Here is a 16,317-nt window from a genome sequence, read left to right as displayed (position 1 = left end):
GTATAGAGAAGGAGCAGTGGAGTTTTAACCCTGGAGTTATCCCTCATTAATATTCTCGTCCAATTTGAGAGGAGTTCTTTCAAACTTCCTCTGGAGTGATTGATTTGACTCTGATACCGGATTGGCTGCTTGGTCCGCAACAGAGCCTCCTCCCCCCAGAGCTTTCCGGGGGCTTTTTGGACAAAGAAGCCTACCTGGATTCCTTTACCTAGCCCGCAAGCGCAAGCGGGAAACCTAGACAAAGAACTTTACATTCCCGGTTGGTGGCGTGGATAGAGGCCTGGTGCTGGGAGACTCTTGCTTTTGAAACCACGCCCCTTGTGGATCTGGAAAGAGAAGTTTTTTACCTTAACACAGCCCCTCACAACCTTGGCTCACTGCAACTTCCAAATCCTGGGTTCAAGCAATTCTCCTGCCTCAGCCTCCTGAGTACATGTTGGACCAGGCTGGTCTTGAAGCACTGGCCTCAGGCGATCCGCCTGCCTCGGCCTCCCAAAGTGCTCGGGTTACAGGTGTGAACCACCATGCCTGGCCAGATTTGAAATTTAAAAAAAACTAAAAAGGGAAACAGTTGATAAAAAACCATTAATTAAAATAAAAAGGCATGTCATCTAGAAAAGTCTGGAGGAGCTGGGCCGTTGTATGTGCTTGTAGTCTTAACTACTTGGGAGGCAGAGGCAGGAGGATTGCTTGAGCCCAGAAGCTCCAGGGCTGCAGTGTAGTGACATCATGCTTGTGAATAGCCACTGCACTCCAGCCTGGGCAACACGGTGAGACCCCATCCCTAAAAAAAGAAAAGGGAAAATCTAGAGGATGACAAATAGGTGGTGTGAATGATGGAGGAACCTGGAGAGGCTTAGCATGAAGAAGTGCAGGGTATGGGGCCAACTATAAAACTCCGGATTTTGAAGAGCTATTTTATGGAATAATTAGTAGTCTTGGTCTCTTTGTTTTGGAACATAGAGCTAACTCCGGGGATGGAGAAAGTTCCCAGGGACACATTTTGGCTTTTGAAAAAGAAGAACACTAACCCTGAGAGCCATCCAGCAGGGGAGCAGACTGTGCAGGAGGTTGAAAGCTGCCCAGCAGGAGATGTGATCAAAGGCTGGGTGCTACATCCAGGGTGGTCGGAGTGGAAGCTCACTGGATGCCTTCCAGAGTCCTTCCAGCTGTGATCATCTGAGTCCACAAATATTCTGTCTTGCAACTGAATTCCCAAATACTACTGAAGTGATATGTCAGCCACCCTAATTTGAAGGGGTGGTGATTGAAGAGCAGAGAGTTTTATTGTGAACGTTACTCTTAGGAAGTATCTAGGTGTCAGACCAAAATTATCTGTTTTATTATAATGCCTAGGAATTACTTGTGATGTCTAGTCTTATAAAGGTAAGAAAATATTTTTTATATTAGAAAGTACATAACCCATTTGTTATTACATTGCTTCTTCTTTATGCTTTCAGTGACATCTGGTCCTTGGGATGCATTCTGTATGAACTCTGTACCCTTAAGCATCCAGTAAGTATGGCGTGCAAAATGGAAAAGGCAGCATGTCATATCTAGCTGAGTCCTAATTAGGTGACAGATTTTAGTTGGCAGTTTGCTTCCCTAGGATGAAGTCATTATAAAAGTTGATGTATGTTTCCAGTGCAGTCATCTGCCCTGAGCTAGCTTTGTAGCATCTACTAATAGTAAATTCCCATTATTTAGTTTTGCTGTGCAATACATAACCTTTCTCTCTCTTTTTCTTTCTCTTTCCCTCTTTTCTTTGTTTTTGCTATTCTTAATTTTTTATTTTGATAAAATAAATATAAAATTTGCCATTTTATCCATTTTTAATTATACAATTCATTGTCATTAATTACATTCACAATATTGCGCAACCATCACTACTATCTCTTTGGGTTTTATTTATTTATTTATTTATTTTGTGTGTGTGATGGAGTCTTACTCTGTTGCCCAGTCTGGAGTGCAGTGGTATCTTGACTCACTGCAACCTCCATCTCCTGGGTTCAAATGATTCTCCTACTTCAGCCTCCCGAGTAGCTGAGACTACAGGTGCATGCCACCAAGCCCAGCTACTTTGTTTTTTATGTATTTTTGCTGGAGACATTTTTGTATTTTTTCTTTTTTTTTTTTGTATTTTCCCCATGTTGACCAGGCTGGTCTCGAACTCCTGACCTCAGGTGATCCACTCACCTCAGCCTCCCAAAGTGCTGGGATTACAAGCATGAACCACTATGCCCAGCTACTACTATCTCTTTGTAAAACTTTTCTCATCACCCCAAATGGTAACTCTGTACCCATTAAACAGTTACTCCCCATTTCTTCACTTTCCCTGCTAATCTAATTTATGCCTCATAAATTTACATATTCTAGATATCTCATACAACTGGAATTATACAACATTTGCCCTTTTGTGTCTGGTTTATTTCACTAGCACAGTGTTTTCAAGGTTCATCCATGTTGTAGCATGTATCAAAATTCCATTCCTTTTCATGGCTGAATAGTATTCCATTGTATGTATAGACATGTGTATCCATTCATCTGGTTTTTTAAATTTTTTCTTTTATTTTTATCTTTATTTTTATTTTTGAGATGGAGTCTCACTCTGTCATCCAGGCTGGAGTGCAGTCATGCGATCTAAGCTCACTGAAACCTCTACCCACAGGGTTCTAGCAATTCTCCTACCTCAGCCTCCCAAGTAGCTGGGATTACAGGCACCTGCCATCATGCCTGGCTAATCTTTTTTTTTTAATTTGTACAGGAGACGGTTTTGCCATGTTGGCCAGGTTGATCTCGAACTCTTGACCTCAGGTGATCCACCTGCCTTGGCCTCCCAAAGTGCTGGGATTATAGGCGTGAGCCACCACGCCTGGCCTATCCATTCATTTGTCGATGGATACTTGGGTTGTTTCTATCTTTTGGCTGTTGTAAATAATGCTGTTATGAACAATGATGTACAATTATCTGTTAGAGTCCTTGATTCCAAATTCTGAGGTATGTATCTAGTGGTGGAACTGCTGGGTCATATTGTAACTGTATTTGGCTTTTTGAGGAAGCACCAAACTTTGCGAGAGTGCCTGCACCATTTATTTCCTCAGCTTTTTGCAGTTAGATTTCACTTATCATATGAGTTTCCTCTTTAACTGAAATATCATGAAAACACAGACTTTGCCCTATTATTTTTTCAAGATATTTTTAAAAATATGAACAAAAAAAGTCAAATAACTTGTCCCGCTTGTTCAGCAGTAGTTTATTATATAGAACAACAATTTCGGGGCTAATTCCTATTAGTTCTTAGCTTTGCATAGAAATCAATTCTGTTCTTTGGGTACAGATTGAAACTTAGCTTTTTACAGATGTACTTGAAGGCATGTAGAGCTCAGGAGAGAGTGAATGGTTGACAAACATCCTTCACCACTACCAGATGAAAGTAGACAAACTGAAGACACCTGGTATTAATGAGAGATTATCTTTCTTGAATATAAGTGGTTTATAATGACAGCTGTGCAGTTAGAACAGCTTGGGGAACCTTTAAAATGCTGATGCTGAGGCCCACACCACAGTGACTGAATTAAAATCTCTGATAATGTCCTGGGCATGTTTTCAAAGCAGGTGATTACAGTGTACAGCCCAAGTTGAGAAGCAACATAGTATACAAATAAAAGTATTTTTTAAATTCCTACATCTTTTAATTGTTTACTTCCTGACTGTATCTTTTTCATAACTTATATATACACATTCTTTTTTTTTTCTAGCAAGAATGAGTATTAAGGACTATTGTGCCTTGAATATTTGGCACAAGATCTGTCATCTCTTGTGTACTCGAAGACAGAAGTTGTTCTCAAAACTTTAGGAAATGCAGATGATTGGTGTAATGGTTAAAAAGCCAGAGGCAAAGCAGATTCAGTAGTATTTGTCATGATCAGAAGTTGTCCTTTGTTATATGTTGATTTTTGTTTTTCATATATTGACTTGCATTTTTTTATTCATGGGACAATACACTTTTTAAAAAATAAACTTTAAAAAAATTTTAAACAGTTTTGGATTTACAGAAAAATTACAAAGATTATACAAAAAGCATACGTATACCCCACACTGTAATTAACATTTGACATAGCCTTGAGGTATAGAAACATTCCTTAAACAAGATTCAACAAGCAGAAATTATTAAGGAAAAATGATGAATAAATTTGACTATACTAAATTATAAATTTTGCATAGCAAAAGATACCATAAATAAACACATAATATACAGATCAGAAAACATTTTCAAACATAATTAGTCAATAATTAATACAATATCATTTTTTAATATTTATTTTTAATTTTGGGGTACATGTCCAGGGTGTGCAGCTTTGTTACATGGAAACGTGTGCCATGGTGATTTGCTGCACCTATCAACCCATCACATAGGTATTAGGGCAATACGCTTCAAGATAGAATGCTAACATGTTCTTTCATAAACATTACCAAGGCTGACATCTAATGTTCTGATATATTTATTATACATGGAAAACTTTTAAAATGTTACTGCAGTCTGTCATTGTATATCCCACACTGTTACTCGTCAAACTTTAATAGCTACTTTAATGACAGGGATGGTTAAAAAGGATTTTGCAGTAGAAGTTTAAAACTGGAAAAGTCTGGCAAGGTGCAGTGGCTCATGCCTGTAATCTCAGCACTTTGGGAAGCCAAAGTGGGAGGATCGTTTGAGCCCAGGAATTCAAGACCAGCCTGGGCAACATAGCGAAACCCTGTCTCTACAAAAAAAAAAAAAAAAAAAAAAAAAAAAAATTAAAAAAAAAAAAAAAAAAAAAAAAAAAAAATTAAAAAATTAGCTGAGATTGGTGGCACATGCCTGTAGTTCCATCTGTTTGGGAGGCTGAGGTGGGAGATCGCTTGAGCCCAGGAGGTCAAGGATGCAGTGAGCTGTGATTGCACCACTGCACTCAAGCCGGAAAACCACCTGCAGAAAACTGGAAAAGTCTGAAGTGCATGTTGCTATGGAGCAGGCCTGGCAGTTTCTGGGGAGGGGTGTAGTGAAGGGATATCACACTTATTATAAGCCTTTTAGTATCATTTGATGTTTTAAAATGTCATACATATTTAACATGTATATATTACTTTGATTTTCAATATATATTAATAATGTATATCTGCAAAAACATTATGACTAATAAGGTAGTCAAAGCAGGCATTGATGGAAATACCTTTTCTAGAGGGGGAAGCTTTTTGCTATTCACATTCAACTTTCTCCTAAACCACCTTAAGATTATGTAATGGTATCTTAAGGACACCTCTAGAAAGAAAAATGACCAGATAGCAGATATGTTTATTAAATTAAAATAATTTACACAGCTGGTAGTTTCTTCCATTTTTTCCCCGGTATCTGTTTTTAAAGTTCAGTTTTTCTTTTTAGTTTCAGGCAAATAGTTGGAAAAATCTTATCCTCAAAATATGTCAAGGGTCCATCCGTCCACTGCCGTCTCATTACTCCTATGAACTTCAGTTCCTAGTCAAGCAGATGTTTAAAAGGAATCCCTCACATCGTCCTTCGGCTACAACTCTTCTGTCCCGAGGCATCCTAGCCCAGCTTGTACAGAAGTGCTTACCCCCTGAGGTACGATCTGTGTTGGACTGGCTGTGAACAGTTTTCAAGTGTATGGCAAATGGTTTATCTTTTAACATTACATATTACCTGAGCTCATCAAAATCCAAATGATACAGAAGTATATTAAAAAATAAAAACTTAAAACTTCCTTTTCTTCCTCTTTCCCCCGCCACAATGCTGTTCCCCAAGAATAATCACAGTTACAGTTTGTGTATCCTTCCAGACCTTTTTTTAGACATAAATGTCTACATTTGTCTATCTAAATTATATGTACTTTTTTAAGTGGCACTTTTGTTTCTCACCTTGAAATATTGTGCTGAAGAATGCTGATGGTGAAATGAAATCATGGCAGTATCTATAGAAAAGTATGTTTTCACATCTTTAAATTCTCAACTTTAAATTTCAGGTCGTCATGGAATATGGTGAGCAGGTATTAGAAGAAATAAAAAACTCTAAGCATAATACACCAAGGAAAAAAAGTAAGAATTTTGGACAGCATATTTTTTTTGTTAAGTGCTCTTTTAAAAATATACTATCACAGAAAAATGTGTAATTTTTAAGTTATTAGAAATAATTATCAGAGATACTCCTCAAATGAACATTTTCTTTTTGTTACCTTACATGTAAGTCTGTACTGAATACTGTACTTTCTGATCTCTGAAAAAAATTGGGATTTAAAAAAGCCTAGTTTGGGATATTTTAGTGATGGAAAGATTATGTTGTCATTATTAGTACCACATTTTCTCTGGCTTGCTGTGTAGGTCTGATAGAAAGCTTCTTCTGTGGGCTGACCTAAGAATCTATCCATGAAAATATAGCACTAATCTTATAGGAAAATGTATCCCGTATATATCCCATATGCCTGGTGCTCTTTATCATAATGTTATATGCAGATACTACAAAAGAAATATTTTGAGAACTGGATTTTCTTAAACTTAACTTTTAAGTGTTGTTTTGGAAGATGTAAACCCTTTAGTCTTATAACTCAATCTTTTCTCCATTAGTTAAGAGATAGCCAGTTACCCTTGTTTTACCAGTTTGCGTTAGCATAGGTGTTATTCTGTGGCTTTTGTTCACATCCCAAGGTAATGGGAAATTAGTTTTAAAATGCTGGGCAAGAAAAAAAGAGACTAAGAAAAGTGTCAAGGTAGTTTGGAAAAGTGTGGGTTTTTTAAAAATTAACTTTATTTTATTTTGAGACATGGTCTCACTCTGTCTCCCAGCCTGAAGTGGTTACGATCTTGGCTCACTGCAACCTCTGCCTCCTGGGTTCAAGCGATTCATGTGCCTCAGCCTCCAGAGTGGCTAAGACTACAGGCATGCACCACCACACCTGGCTAATTTTTTTTTTTTTTTTTTTGATAGAGACAGGGTTTCACCATGTTGACCAGGCTGGTTTCAAACTCCTGACCTCAGGTGATCCACCCACCTTGGCCTCCCAAAGTGCTGGGATTACAGGCATGAGCCACCATACCCACCTGAAAAGTATAGTTTTACAGTTTTTAAAAAGAAGAATCAAGTAGTTAGAGAAATGTCACTAGATTGGGACCATATGTCTGGTGGCATCTCCAGTTTAATCTGTAGACAGACCAGAACAATGAAATGGAATAGTGGGGGATTGTTTCTGACTTGCTTACTCATATATTCAGTGAGTCATCATCGATGTTCAATAACAATTTTTTAAAATGTTGAATGAACAAGGCACATGAACCACAGGGCTCTGCTGGAGAAAAACGAGGCTTAGCCATTCCTACCAAAGAGATCAGTTGCCAGAGTTCTCTCCTGACTCCTTCTGCTCCTCTCTTGTGAGCTAATAAAGAGCTCACTTCTTGTTAGGGACACCTATTCCACCAGCTGTGACAGCTGACAGGAAAAGCAGGGACTCCACTAGCCAGCATGCACTAAAGGGGAGAATGACCTTAGGCATGCAGAGTATATTACCTCTTTGTGCCTAAATGGGTTGGCGTTAAGTGGATAGAGATCTCTTTTAACTTTCAGATTTTAACTGTAGGAATGAAACGGTGGAAATAGCCTCCTTGAACAACTGAGATGTATTATTAGGTGATTAAAGCTTGATATTCCCATTCAGGATATCAAAGAGCTTTGGGTCCTTGACTTTAATAACCTCAAGCTGCATGCAGATCATATTAGGACGTTAATAGGATGAACCTTTATGTGTTTTATCTCTCTGTCTTTTCTCTCTCTTTTGAAAGCAAACTCTAGCAGAATCACGATAGCTTTGGGAAATGAAGCAAGCACAGTGGTAAGTGCTTTAAAATTAAATTTATGAGGCTGGGTGTGGTGGGTCACGCCTGTAATCCCAGCACTTTGGGAGGCTGAGGCAGGTGGATCACTTGAGGTCAGGAGTTTGAGACCAGCCTGGCCAACATGATGAAACCCTGTCTCTACTAAAAATACAAAAATTAGCTGATTGTGATGGCACATGCCTGTAATCCCGGCTACTCAGGAGGTTGAGGCAGAAGAATCGAATGAACCTGGAGACGGAGGTTGCACTGAGCTGAGATCATGCCGTTACATTCCAGCCTGGGCAACAAGAGCAAAACTCCATCTCAAAAAAAAGAAATCACATTTATGAAACATGCATCTCCTGGGTACTGGGTACCCTTAAGTACCGTGAGATATTTGGAAGACTCACTTGGTCCCTCCAATTAAGTAATTCTTCATCTTTTGGTGTATGAAATAACTGGTAGCTGTTCTCCCGCACTATCAGCTGAGCCACTTTAGGTCACCATTTATTGTTTTTCCAGTTTTAATTATTGATGGCAGTGGTTTCAATACAGATGTGAAAGAATTTTGTCCTCCTTTCAGTCATGAAAATCTTGTATTACCATGGCTTTATTTATTTATTTGAGATGGGGTCTCACTCTGGCATCCAACCTGGAGTACAGTGGTGTGCACATGGCTTCTTTGAACTCCTGGGCTCAAGTGATCTTCCCACCTCAGCCTCCCAAGTAGCTGGGACTACAGGCATGTGCCACCATGCCCAGCTAATTTTTTTTTTTTTTTTGGCTTTTTTTTTTAGAGATGGAGTTTTGCTGTGTTACCTGGGCTGGTGTCAAATCCCTGTCCTCAAGTGATCCTCCTGTCTTGGCCTCTCATAGTGCTGGGATTATAGGTGTGAGCCATTGGACCTGGCTGCTTTTTGGTTTATTTATTTGTTTTGAAACAGTCTCCCTCTGCTGCCCAGGCTGCAGTGTAGTGGCACGATCACAGCTGACTGCAACCTCTGCCTCCTGGGTTCATATGATTCTCATGCCTCAGCCTCCTGGTTAGCTGGGACTACAGGCATGGGCCACCCATGCCCAGGTAATTTTTTGTCTTAGTAGAGATGGAGTTTTGCTATGTTGGCCTGGCTGGTCTTGAACTCCTGGCCTCATGTGATCTGCCTGCCTCGGCCTCCCAGAGTGCTGGGATTACAGGCGTGAGCCACCACGCCTAGCCTGCTTTTTTTTTTTTATGGTGGTAGAATATACATAACATAAAATATGCCATTTTAGCCAATTCTAAGTGTACAATTCAGTGGTCTTAATTACATTCATAATATTGTACAACCATCTATTTCCAAAACTTTTTATCATCCCAAACGGAATCTCAGTACCTATTAAACAATAACTCCCCACTTCCACCACTGCAGCCCTTACAGCCTCTAATCTCAAATCTGGTAGCCGCTCAAATCTCTGTGTGAATTTGCTGATTCTAAGTATTTCATATAAGTGGAATCATACAATATTTGTCCTTTTGTGTCTGGCCTCTTTCACTTACATAGTGTTTTTAAGTTCTTCTATGTGTCAGAACTTCATTTCTTTTTATTGCTGTGCTGACTAACATTTAGATTACTATTTTGATCTTAACATTTTTCTGTTCAATGCCTTGTAGCACCTCCTTGTTATCCTAAGAATCAATTTTCAGGCTGGCATTTGGGGTCCTGTTCGTCCTGTCTGTCCCTGGGCAACTGTGACATTCTTTTACACTGAAGCTTCCATAAAGCTGTGGATATTAACAGCCGATTCATGTTCCAGTGTTGTCACACCCACCTTAGCAAATTGTATACTATTGATTTTTTTCTTCAATATTTCAATTAACCTTGCTTTGCTCTCCTCTCCTTTCCCTTTCTCTCTTTTTCTTTTCTTCCTTCCTTTTTCTCTCTTTTTTCCTCTCTCTCTCCTTCCCTTCCTCCTTCCCTCCCCTCTTCCCACCCTGCCTTCTTCTCCTTCCTTCCTTCCTTCTCTTCCTCCCTTTCTTCCTCCTCTTTCTTCTTTTCATCTCACCCTGTTGCCCAGGCTGGAGTGTAGTAGTATGAATACCATTCACTGCACACTCGACCTCTAGGCCCAAGGGATCCTCCCACCTCAGCCTCTTAAGTAGCTGGAACTACAGGTGCATGCCACCACACCCAGATACTTTTCTAACTTTTTCTAGAGATGAGGTCTCACCACGTTGCCCAGGCTGGTTGAACTCTTGGGCTTAAGTGATCCTCCCGCTTTGGCCTCCCAAAGTGCTGGGATTTACAGGTGTGAGCCACCTTGCCTGGCCTAACCTTTTAATTCAAAAAGGAAAATATGTTGTATTGACAACAAATTACTCTCTTTATAGAATGTACTAGTAATTAAACTTGTTGTAAATGTTTTGAATAAAGCATAGGTTGTAAATAAATAACATCCCACCATTATGTTGCTACAAATGGAATACAGGCTTCTGTACTTTTTTCTTTTCATTGCAGTGTCTGTTTTTTCCCAGCTTTTTGAGTTATAATTTACGTGCCACAAAATTTACCCATTTTTATGCCCAATTTGATAACTTTTGATGATGGTATTTAAACATCCGTATAACCCCTGCCACAGTCATCATGTAGGACTTCCAGGCGGGGCAGGGTGGCTGGATGATGGAGGCAGGAGGATCGATTGAGGCCAGGAATTTGAGACCAGCCTGGGCAACACAGTGAGACCTCATCTCTACAAACAATTAAAAATTGTAGCTGGGCATGGTGTCACATGCCTGTAGTCCCAGCTATTGGGAAGCTGAGGCAGGAGGATTGCCTGAGCCTGGGAGGTTGAGGCTGCAGTGAGCTATGATTGCACCACTGCACTCCAGCCTGGGTGACACAGGAAGACCCTGTCTCAAAAAGAAAAGAATTTCTATCCCCTAAAATGTTTCCTTGTGTACCTTTGCAGATGATCTGTGTCCATGCACTATAATTTGATACCGCCTGTAGTGAACACAGCAATATGTGCTCACAAAATGAAAAGGGTGCAACATGTAAACAGAATGGAGAAAAGTCCAAAACCTCAGTCAGGGCATGAAGGACTTGAGGCAGGAAACTCGTGTGCAGGCCAGCAAAGGATGGTGGCAATGAAGGCAGATTGAATAGCATCCAGAAGACGGTGGGAGGCCACTGCAGATGCAGAAAGCAGTGATCCCCAATGGCAAGGAAAGACTGGAGTCCCCTGGGGGCTTTTCACAGCTGCCCTTCACCACTATTCCTCAAGATTCTGATGTCGATCTTGAGTGTAGGAGGCTTTGAAATCACTGCTTTAAATGAGCCACCACTGAAAAGTGACAGATTTTTGTGTTCCCTACATGTGTAGGAAGAGAAGTGTGAGAACCACTGCTTACAAATAAGAAAACCCAACATGCCAGCCAAGCGTATTGCTTGTTTATTCATTTAACAAATAACTGAGAACTTGTTTGCCTGGGACTGTTAGGCATTCAGTATGTACTCCTCAAAATAGATGCAGATTTAGTAAACTAGATAGCGTATTATTATATTTCATGAAATAAATCAAGGGCTTAGATAATTTGGAAAGATACTGAATTAAGTGGTAACATTTTGATTCTATATGGCAACTTTATAAAATATCTGATTTTGATATTATAGTTCGTAAAGCCTAATACAGCACACCATATTGAAATTTTTCATTACTCTTTTCCTTATAAAGACCTGCCAAACATCTGTCATTTTAATATATTCTCTTCATATTTATAATCATTGATATTAATGGCTATGACTGTGTATGCCTATTATATACACATATGTAGGTTCATGATTAATATACATGTTATTAAATACATCTATATGGTTATTAATATACATATCTTTGGGGTTCTATGATTAGTCATGTTTTTTAATCCATTAATTTTTATTTGAAATTAAAATAGCTGACTTTGCATATGTGTTTACCTTTTTTATTCTAGCAAATCAAGCATTATTTAACCTGTCTTTTAAATTTCTTTTAAAGCAGGAAGAAGAACAAGACAGGAAGTGTAACCATCCTGATTTGGAAAGCATTAATGAAAATTTAGGTGAAAGTGCATTGAGAAGAGTAAACAGAGAAGAAAAAGGTAAGTTACTGAAATTCTAATCATTTTTTAGATGAGGAGTTGTGGGAATACAGAGGAAATACCAAGTTTTATGTTACTAGGTCTCAGGTATCATAAACAAGAGTACAAGTCAGTATTTTTTTGCTTACCTGGTAACTTATTTAATGTTTTAGGAATATTTTATTTACCACAAAAGAGAGATTAGTATTTATCAGTAAGAGCCATTAAGAAGAGTAGTATTTATTACACTATACGACATAAAAAGCATGTCCTACTGTGTGTGTGTAAGTCCTCCCAGGGCTTCATTCTTGTACAGTGTGTAATATGTAACTGTATACATATTATTATTTTTTAATTCAGTCACATTAACAATTCATTTTAACTTTTCATTTTGGAGTTTTTAAAAAGTGTTCTTTGCTTAGATTTGAAAGAACATTGTTGCTAGATCTGAGTTTGAAAGAGAAAAACACTTCCATATTGTTGTTAGAGTATGTGTGTGGACAGAGATGAATACGTAAAATACATGCTTGGCATTTCTTTCTTAACACTTTAAAATCAGGTAACAAGTCAGTCCATCTGCAGAAAGCCAGTGCACCAAATCTTCACAGGCGACAGTGGGAGAAAAATGTACCTAATACAGCTCTCACAGCTCTGGAAAATGCATCCATACTCACCTCCAGTTTAACAGCAGAGGATGATAGAGGTTAGTAATGAGACTGAATACTATTATTTTATTAGAGAACTTTTCCTAGTAGTTGTTCGGTGCGCTAGAGGTTTTTATTGTCTGTGAAAGGTATTTGGCATCACACATCAGAGCATTGCTCACACAGCTGAGTGAAGCAGATTTTAGTTGACAGTCAGATATAATTAACTTTGCTTGAAAATATGATCTGGAAGGTGTTGTACTGGCCCGAGCATAGAAAGTCAACACCAAGACAAAAGTATGCCAAATTGCAGGGTCTTTATTGCCGGCGGCCATAAAGACTCGCATCTCTCCAACCCGTGGCCCCGAATGGAGGGTGTCAAGATCTTTTATGCCCGTAAAAACCACCTCGGGAGTGAGGGTGAGGGGCAGGGGTGGGGGTGAGGGGCTTCAGACGTTCTGAGGGCTAGTGGATTCTGTAAATCACCCCCTGGGCGGGGATGAGGGTGAGGGGGTTCCAGACATTCCAGTGGATTCCTGGGCGAAGATAGGGTGAGGGGCTCTGGACACTCCAAGGGCCAGGGGACTTTTGACATTGTGATTGTTACTTAAGTGGTTCACAAAAGCCAAGATTAGCATTTGTTTACACGTTGTCTGGGTAGGGTGGAAATCACAGTCCTTAATTACTTATTCACCTTTGGGTTATAGAGAGCAGTTTCAACAGAAAGCCGAGGTATGGTTGAGGTATGCAGTTTTATGGGGCTTTTACCATGTCACAGAAGGTACATGCTGAAAAGTCTTTTTTTATTTGACACTAATTTTTGTCTTTTCACAACTAGGTGGTTCTGTAATAAAGTACAGCAAAAATACTACTCGTAAGCAGTGGCTCAAAGAGACCCCTGGCACTTTGTTGAACATCCTTCAGAATGCTGACCTCAGCTTGGCATTTCAAACATACACAATATATAGACCAGGTAATTCATGTCTGTATGCGACCTTGGAAACCCTTTGACTTTTTGAAGATTGTGGTAAAAAGATACAACCTAAAATTTACATCCGAACCATTTTAAAGTGCACAGTTCAGGGGCACTCAGTGCTTCACCCTGCTGTGCAGCCATCACCACTATCCATCCACAGAAATTTTCTCACCTTCCGAAACTAAAATCAAAGCGTTTCTCCTCCCAGAAACCCTCTGATTTCAAAGTTATAGAATAATTCATAGTATTGTCTTTTTGCATGTTTTTGCATCTTTTCTATCCAGTCTTAAGCTACAACTAAAGTTTTTCATAGAGCTACATTACTTCTATTTGCTCATTTGTTTGCTTATTTTAATAATCCTGCTACTACTATCCTTGAAGAGTAGCCCATTTTTATAATGCAAATATGCCATTGCCTTAGCAACAACTCCAAGATTTCTTCTGCTGTATACCTAAACTCTGTTACATTGAATAGAGCTCAAAAAGGATGAACAATTAGGATTTGATTTTTAAATTTTTTTAACAGACATTTTTACTAAAATTGTATAAAATAATTTTTTATAATACTATCCTTAGGAATCTAGGCCAGTGGTCTGCATTAGATATGTATATGTGTATGTGTATTATAATTATGATGATTTAATAACTAAGCTACCTTGCTAGGTTAAGATCTAAGATAAATTATACCAAGTAGAGCATGTAATGGTATGGCAAGTCTGACTATATTTATTGCAACGATTGTTTATTTGGTCAATATTTATTGAATGCCTAATATAGGTTAAGATAAAGAAAGAAAACACAATTCCTACCCTAAGGACGAAGGAGTTCATTACCTGGGAGGTCAGCACACTGATAAAGAATGATCATGCTCTGTGATGTATGCATTCAGACAGAGCAGAGTACAAAACATTATGAAAGCCCTAAGGAGAGGCTGATACACAGAAGGGAGATATTAAGGAAGGTTAATGGTTATGAATTTTAATTTAGCAATTTTAGGTCCTGGCTTTTGTGTCTGGTTTAGTGATGGTTTTGTCATTTTAGGAAACTCCATGTTCAAAAAATATATCATAGTTCTATTTTGAAATGCCTTTTATAAGATTCAGCCCATGTTTTTAGGTTAGGTTTTCATGCTGTTTGTAAAAATCCAGAAGTAATTACTACCTGGAAAATTTTTTTAAAGCATACATGTAGTCTTCCTTCAGTTTCCTACTTTTCTTCCCCCTCATTGTGAAAACTTGGGAGGGGAAAGCTGAGAGGAAAAAAGAAATTGCTATAATCCAACTTCCAAAGGTAACTTTTATTGCCTTAATATACATTCTTATATTTGGAGGGTTTTATTGTAATTTTCCAAATTTTTTTTCTCTTAAAGAAAATCATGTTTATAGGCTGGGTGTGGTGGCACACGACTGTAATCCCAGCCTCCTGGGAGGCTGAAGCAGGGAGTATTACTTGAGCTCGGGAGTTCAAGACAAGCCTGGGCAACATAGCCATACCTCGTCTCTACTAAAAAATTAGCCAGGTATGGTTCTGGACACCTATAGTCTGAGCTACTTAAGAGTCTAAGGTAGGTGGATCTCCTGAGCCTGGAAGATCAAGGCTGAATTGAGCTGTGATGCCACTGCACTCCAGTCTGGGTGACAGAATGAGACCCTGACTCAAAAAAAGGAAAAAAGAAAGTACTGTTTATAAATTTAATTCACATCCTGGTGCTTCTGCTTCAGGGGCCTGATTTATGCCCACAGCCATGTTGGGTAATGTGTGGAGACACTACAAAAGAGTTATAGGACATGGCATTGTCCTGAGTTAGCCAGCAAGCTTGTGGAGGAGTTTAGTCAAACTGCGTGAAATAAGTAAATACTGTGTAAATTGGTATATTTTCTGTTCATATATCCTGAAGGTTCAGAAGGGTTCTTGAAAGGTCCCCTGTCTGAAGAAACAGAAACATCAGACAGTGTTGATGGAGGTCATGATCCTGTCATTTTGGATCCAGAGCGACTTGAGCCTGGGCGAGATGAGGAGGACACGTATGTTGTGATATGCGTAGAAAGCTTAGCTGTGTGTGTGTGTGTGTGTGAGAGAGAGAGAGAGAGAGAGAGAGAGAGAGAGAGAGACAGAGAGAGAAAGAGAGAGATTGATTTAAATTAGACCATGATAATTTGAGGTTTACTAGGGACCTATTTCATCATAAATGGATATTTATATCCTGATCTTTTGTCTGGGTTGGGTTACAATCCTTACATTATGATTATAAAATTCCTGATTGAGCCCTACACCTATAACCTTTCAGCTTGGACTTGTAATTTCTTAATATATTCGGTTTTATATTTTTGAAAGTTTTAGAAACAGTAAAACAAGTGATCTTTTGGAAGAACTAACAATTTCTTCCCTTTAGTTGCTTTATAGAACTTGTTTTTCAGAAGCTTAAATATTGTTATGGTGGCGTTCTGCTTTGAATTCATCAAAGATACTGTGGACCTATTGTAGAGGTTTATGGTCCAAACTGTTTTTTCACAGGGACTTTGAGGAAGAAGATGACAACCCTGACTGGGTGTCAGAACTGAAGAAGCGAGCTGGATGGCAAGGCCAGTGCGATCCTGAGCCACATTGAGGAGAAGCTTCAATGAGGAGTTCGTGTTGGGATGATTATTAGTTAATAAGATGTATGTGTATATATATATATATATATATATATATATATATATATTTTTTTTTTTTTTTTTGAGATGGAGTTTCGCTCTTGTTAC

The 16,317-nt window shown here is 38.8% G+C and overlaps 1 protein-coding gene across 3 annotated transcripts in view; it reads left to right on the top strand.

Annotated features, from left to right (window-relative positions):
- The window catches only part of NEK3 (NIMA related kinase 3), a 28,661-nt gene extending 12,427 nt beyond the window's left edge, over positions 1-16,234 (top strand). Inside the window, exons 8-16 of one of the 3 annotated variants that reach the window (XM_017511819.2) lie at positions 1,461-1,515; positions 5,423-5,623; positions 6,021-6,093; positions 7,828-7,877; positions 11,872-11,974; positions 12,513-12,656; positions 13,436-13,570; positions 15,471-15,597; positions 16,088-16,234. In XM_017511819.2, coding sequence (XP_017367308.1) covers positions 1,461-1,515; positions 5,423-5,623; positions 6,021-6,093; positions 7,828-7,877; positions 11,872-11,974; positions 12,513-12,656; positions 13,436-13,570; positions 15,471-15,597; positions 16,088-16,181 — 982 coding nt within the window. In that variant the 3' untranslated portion in view covers positions 16,182-16,234. The remainder of the gene's footprint in view (positions 1-1,460; positions 1,516-5,422; positions 5,624-6,020; positions 6,094-7,827; positions 7,878-11,871; positions 11,975-12,512; positions 12,657-13,435; positions 13,571-15,470; positions 15,598-16,087) is intronic. The other 2 variants (XM_017511821.2, XM_037732548.1) reach the window with 2 other exon arrangements.
- The last annotated feature ends 83 nt before the right edge of the window (positions 16,235-16,317 follow it).

The sequence above is a fragment of the Cebus imitator genome, unplaced genomic scaffold (assembly GCF_001604975.1).
Source record: "Cebus imitator isolate Cc_AM_T3 unplaced genomic scaffold, Cebus_imitator-1.0 Scaffold453, whole genome shotgun sequence".
NCBI lineage: Eukaryota > Metazoa > Chordata > Mammalia > Primates > Cebidae > Cebus > Cebus imitator.
The sequence above is the reverse complement of the archived record's forward strand: the minus strand, read 5'-3'. Positions and strand labels throughout refer to the sequence as shown.